This window comes from Colobus angolensis, unplaced genomic scaffold (assembly GCF_000951035.1).
Source record: "Colobus angolensis palliatus isolate OR3802 unplaced genomic scaffold, Cang.pa_1.0 Scaffold19, whole genome shotgun sequence".
In the NCBI taxonomy this organism is placed as follows: Eukaryota; Metazoa; Chordata; class Mammalia; order Primates; family Cercopithecidae; genus Colobus; species Colobus angolensis.
The window spans coordinates 9,449,645-9,455,792 of record NW_012115043.1 but is presented as its reverse complement, the minus strand read 5'-3'; the positions used below and the strand labels follow the sequence as shown (position 1 = coordinate 9,455,792).

Sequence of the window (6,148 nt, the reverse complement as noted above, 5' to 3'; positions counted from 1 at the left end):
GGTCCCCAGGGGGGAGTCCGGGCCGCAGCCGCCGCCATAGGTGTGGGTCAGAGGCCGGGGCGCGGACGGGTCCCCGAGCAGGAGCGACTCCTTGCGACGCGTGTGCGGGCTCTCGAGCAGCACGCAGAAGCCGTAGGCGGTGAGCACACGGGGCAGGTGCGGCAGCGACAACGCGGCCTGCGAGCGCGGGTCCCAGTCTGTGAGGCCGGCGTCCTCGTCTGCCGCGCGGGGCCACAGGTCGCGTTCAGCGGCGCAGCGCCGGGGCAGGGCGGCGGCCCGGCTTGGAGACTCGAGCGCGCAGGGAGCCGGCAGCCGCGGCGGGATGCAGAATTCGGGGATGCGATTCGGCGTGAGCACTTTAGCGAAGGCGGGCTTCGGCGCGGAGCTGCCTGAGTTGGAGGAGCAGAGTTTCTCGAGGAGCCGCATCCTTGGAGGCTGAGGCTAGGAGTGGCGGGAAGAGATGCGTCTGCAGGAGAGAGAAGCTGCTGAGTTTGGGCGCCTGGGGCTGCTGGAGCCCCTCGACGCGGCTGGATTCCCTCCCCCGGACCCTGTAAACGTCTCGACGTGTTTAAGACCCTGGACCAGTTCCAGCCTTGCTTTCTGCACCCACAAATCAGCCCCGCTTCCGTTCTTTTGTACTAAATAAACGAATAAATATATATCAGACCTTTCTTCTTCAGTGTCCCTGGGTCTGGTTACAAGCTCAGTGGCAGTGGTCCCTAGCCCGCTGCTGGGGCGCCACTTTCAGTACTGCGGCCGGGAGAGTGGCGCTCCCCTTTTATACTGTAGGCTGAGTACCGCCCAGCTGCTGCAGCCCAACCCAGAGGCGCTGCACATCCCGCCTTCCCGCCACCCTCTCCTACGACGCCGGGGGCTCTGCGCTGGGCGCTCAGGTCTGCGCGAAGCTGTCGCGGGAGCAGACACTTTGTGGTCAGCTCTGGGATCTGCATTTGCAGTGAGTGCGTGGAGCCCCAGGCAAGGCCTGGGAAAGGTTGCAGGTGAAGAGAGGGCACCCTGTCGTCCTGCCAAGGAAAAATTGGCGGCTGAAAATGTTTTCGGCTTCTCGGAGAAGGTGAGGCTGGATGAAGAAACAGGAAGTTAATTTGGCTAGGAGATAAACCGTCACTCACCCTGCATGTCACCTGGACGTGACCTGCACGTCCTGGGAGCTTCTGTTATCCTGTCCCCTTGCACTCACAGTGTGGTTTCCAAGTATTAATATACCTATTTACTACCTGCCTCCCTCTGCTAGACTGTGGTCTTTTTGATAGCATTGGCCCTGGCCCAGTCCATGCCCTAAGTACTGGTGAAGTGGGTAAATTAATCTTTGAGAAAATTTCTGATCGCTTCTTGGCCTTTTGGCTAAGATCAAGTGGAGAAAGCTTCTGAACGGCTGCAGGCTCTGCCTGTCATCTTGATAGTCACAAAACAAGGGGCTTCTGGCTCGTGCCGTTTTTAAAGCTACCCCTTTTCTTTATGCTCTAGCATGGAGGTATCCAGTTAGAAAACATCTTCCCGAATTCTAGATTCTTTCTTTCCACCCCGACCTTCATTTTCTGAGATGAGAAGACTGAAATCCCAGAGGAACCTGAGGAAATTCCAGAAAGGTTAAAAAGAGCCAGTAATGGCAGAAGCTGGAATTAGCAATTTCCTGTTTCTTTGGCTTTGCATGTGATGCTTCCTGTGATCTGAAATGCCCTTTCTCTGCTTTTTCGTTATATAGGAACTCTTGTTTATTTTCTGTAATTCAGCCCATGCATCGTCCCTTTCAGGTGCCTTCACCCAACTCCCCTGCTCCAGTTCCTCAGCCCCTCATTTCCTTCCTCCATCTAGGGGCCACCATTGTTGCAGTTCGCAACTTTGGAATTTTCGGTTTACAGTTTTGTCTCCCCTAATAGACTTGTGGGTTTTCAGTGGGTAAGGACTGGGGCAGCTCAACCAGAGGGGCATTTCAAGAGTCTATTAGGAATATATGAAAAATAAAATAAAAGTCCTAAGATCAAGAACTGGAACTGCCTCCATCCCAGTTGCCTTATCCAGGGTACAAGCCTGGCTGTCTTATTCATCTCTGCATAATTCTAGCACCCAGGCTACAATGCCAGGCAAATAGTAAGGGCTTAGCAAATATTTGATGAATTGTATTGAACTGATACTGATCTGCAGGTCTTATGACTGTCAGGTGCTTTCAACCACATATCTCTCTACGTAATTTGATTTATTTCTCACAGAAAACCAATAAGGAAGACATTGTTTCTGTTGCCCAGATGAGAAACTAAGGGTCTTGCCTAGGGTTATTCAAGCTATGATCATAGCCTACATAGCCTAAGTCCTAGCTTTTTGGCTAATTTCTTCTAATTCATTCCATCTTTCCTTTCTTCCTTTCTTCTTTTCTTCCACCCTTCCTCCATCTATTCACTCAATTCAATATAATTCACTGAGTCTACTGTGTGTCAGACACTGTGTGATTTGTATTGCCCTTTACACCCAGAATGTTAATTCTTACAGCATCTCAGTCTACTGTTAAGTAGTATTTTCCACTATACTTGCTTTGGAATAAGCCCCATTATTTTTAAATCCTTAAAGGTAAGAAGAGTGTTTCTCTGGGCTAATAATACTTTACTTCTTAATTGACCCACAGGTTCTGCATCCCCCAATTCAGCCAACCACGGATGGGAAATATTTGGAAAAAATAATAATACAAAAGAAATGAAGCAATAAAATAACTATTCACATAGCATTTACGTTGTAGTAGGTGTTATAAGTAATCTAGCGATAACAAAGTATATGAGAGGATATTCATAGGTTATATGCAAATACTATGCCATTTTATATAAGGAACTTGAACATCCAAGGATTTTGGTATCTTGAGGGACCTTGGAACCAATCCCCCTCACACACCGAGGGACATCTGTATGCTTTTTTGATGGGGCAAGTATCAGTCAATATGCAGCCACTGGAGCCAGGGAGCAGTAGCCATTCCTGCTAAAGCCAAATTTTCAGGCAGAAACATCCCGAGGGGTCTCTGACAGGATCATTTCCCTGTGATTCATCAGGCCGATGTGCAGATTCATGGGCAAAAGGTCTTCTCTAAAGCGGAGCACACCAGCATTATGTCCTGCAGTAGATGCAGCTCATTTCAAATTAAACCTCAGTGAAAATGGCCTTGGTGACAACGAACACTCAGACATCGTATCGGTGGGTGAAAGCCACTGAAAGCAGGACATGGGATTTGAGTGATTGCACTCCCAGCACTTCCATGTTTACAGAGCAATGTAAGCATGGCTATTAACACAGTCACTATCTAGAGGGTTTTCCAAAACTGTTATCTTCCCATGAATCAATAGTCTATAGAAGAGAAAGTAAGATACAGGGAAATTAAATTACTTTACCCAGGGATACTCTTCAGATGGTCACTTATTCAACCACAGCTACAGGCTGGAACCACAGGTGGAGGCCTGGCTTCCTTCCATAGTCTTAAATCTTCTTAAATCACATTGGGAGAAAATAAAAAACAGCTCCTCAGTGGAAACTTCAATCACTCCAGTTGTTTCATTGTTTTCTACCTCATTACCACATAAAGGCCACTATCATCTTGCATTCAAACCTTGAAATTATTATCTTAAAGAAATGATCTCTTTAATAACATTAATGTTTACCGACTATGTAGTAGGTGGAAGTCATGTTAATTGCTTCATATACTTTATCTTATCTAATCAACCCTATAAAGAAGGTAGAGCTGCAGAAACAGGCTTACAAAGGGAAAAGAACAATAACAAAACTTATCGTAAGTCTCACATAAAAAGCAGGGCTGGAACTCAAATCCAGGCCCATCTGGCTCATGGTTCTGTGTGCTTATAACCCCTTCCCTACATAGTGCCTCTCTCAAAGCCATTTCTCCTGAATCCAGCTCCTCTCTAGGTAGCTAGATAATAGAGAAAGAGAACCTTGTTCCAAGGCCTTGAGTTGAAACTTACACACCTTATTGATTATACCAGTACCTAATATATTAAAGCATGACATTGTCATAAGCAGGAAAGCACACATTATGCACAGTAGTGCTGTGCCATTTGTAGACAGAATCCTTGCCCCCCCAGGAAGTATAGTCATTCTCTTTATTCATGTTATACATGCTTCCAAAAAAAGGATTGGGGTTGTTTACATAACAAGGACCCAGGGAATTTATCAGCTGCTGGAAACTGATATGATGAAAATGGAAAAGACATGCAATTAACCGAATGAAGAACCTTGAATGAGGTCACAAACTGACACCTGTCAACACCTATATCCCGAGGGTGGGAAGGGCAAGGTGTAAAGGCAGTTAAAGAGGCTCTAGTGGGAAGGCTTGGGATGTTGACAAGTCCTAAAGGAGCCTCATAGTCCACTAGCCTTGGAAGGTCATGGAAGAACCAGTCTGAATGTCTAGCAGTGTGAGAATGGCAGTGTCCCTTTACAGAACAAAATACAGAACAAAATACAGTCGTGGGAATGCTACATTATCTAGAAGACTGTAGCAACAGTCTGCATTCTGTTTATGAGATTCACTTATGTTCCATGTATAGCGCTAGTTCATTAGCTTTCACTGACTTACATCATTTAATGTACTCTGTTTTCTCGCTGATGGATATTTTGATTGTTTCTGATTCTTCCAGTGCCGGTATGATTATCTGTGTATCTGTCTTCTTAATCACCTATGCAAAAGTTCTCTAGAGTACATCTCTAGGAACATAATAGCTGGTAAGAGGATATTTGCATCTTCAATTTTAATGCAAAATCAGTTTCCTCGTCATCAATATATAAGATTTCCTATGACTTCACATCCTCAACTATACTATTATTATCAGAGAGTTATGGATTGAATGTTTATGTCTCCCCCACCAGATTCATATGCTGAAATCCTAACCCGCAATGTGATAGTATTAAGAGATGGGTGAGGTGATTAGGTTATGTGGTAGAGCCCTGGTGAATGGGATTAGAGCCTTTGTAAAAGAGTCCTCAGAGAGCCCTCACCTTTCCACCATGTGAGGACACAGCTAGAGGGGAGCCCTCACCAGACACTGAATCTGCCAATGCCTTGATCTTGAACTTTCTATCCCCATAACTGTGAGAAATAGATGTTTATTGTTTAAACTGTCCATCTGAGTAGCTGGGACCACAGATACGCCCCACCAGGCCTGGCTAATTTTTGTATTTTTTGTAGAGTCAGGGTTTCACCATGTTGCCCAGGCTGGTCTCGTACTCCTGAGCTCAAGCAATCTACCCACCTCGGCCTCCCAAAGTGCTGGGATTAGAGGTGTGAGCCACTGTGCCCAGCCCAGATTTTTATTAAATATCACTACTATGGTGAGCGTTTGGGTTGAACTGTGCCCCCACCTATTCGTATGTTGAAGACCTGACCCAAGTACCTCAGGATGTGACCATATTTGGAGATCAGGTCTTTAAAGAGGTAATTACGATTAAATAAAATCATTAGGGTGGGCCATATGACTGTCTGTGTCTTGTTTTTTATATTTTCATGAAGTCTTTGGAGAAATAAAAGTTTTTAATTTTAATGTAATCAGATGTCTCTATCTTTTCCTTTGTAATTTTGGTTAAAAAGTAATATTCTCCCCCGAAATAATAAAGTTTTTTTTCTGTGAAGTAGTAAAGATATTTTTTTCTATACAGACAGTTCCTGATTTATGATGGTTCTGCTCAGCGATCCTTTGACTTTATGATGGTACAGAAGTAATATGCATCCAATGGAAACCATAATTCAAGTACCCATATGACCATTCTGTTTTTCACTTTCAGTACAATATTCAATAAATTACATGAAATATTCAATACTTCCTTACAAAATAGGCCTTGTGTTAGATAACTTTGCCCAACTGCAGGCTAATGTAAATGTTCTGAGCATGTTTAAGGTAGGCTAGGCTGGGCTGTGATGTTTGGGAGGTTAGGTTACTAAATGCATTTTGGACTTACAATATTTTCAACTTAGGATGGCTTTATTGGGATGTAACCCTATCATAAATTGAGGAGCAGTGGTATTTTCTTCTGATTCTTTGAAAGTTTTGCTTTTTTTACATTTAGATCTTTAAACCACTAATGGAGAGAATTTTCCGTGTTCTCTAAAGAGGAAAAGGGCTTCTGTAAGAGGTGGTATGCT

The 6,148-nt window shown here is 44.7% G+C and overlaps 1 protein-coding gene across 1 annotated transcript; it reads right to left on the bottom strand.

The window, feature by feature from the left end:
- On the bottom strand, positions 1–715 carry C2CD4B (C2 calcium-dependent domain containing 4B; the record flags this gene model as incomplete). The annotated part of the gene is made up of 2 exons (XM_011940567.1): positions 668–715; positions 1–466 (listed from the first exon to the last, which is right to left on the bottom strand). A coding segment is annotated over exon 2 (426 nt), but the record flags the coding sequence as incomplete, so codon positions are not given.
- Between the last annotated feature and the right edge of the window lie 5,433 nt (positions 716–6,148).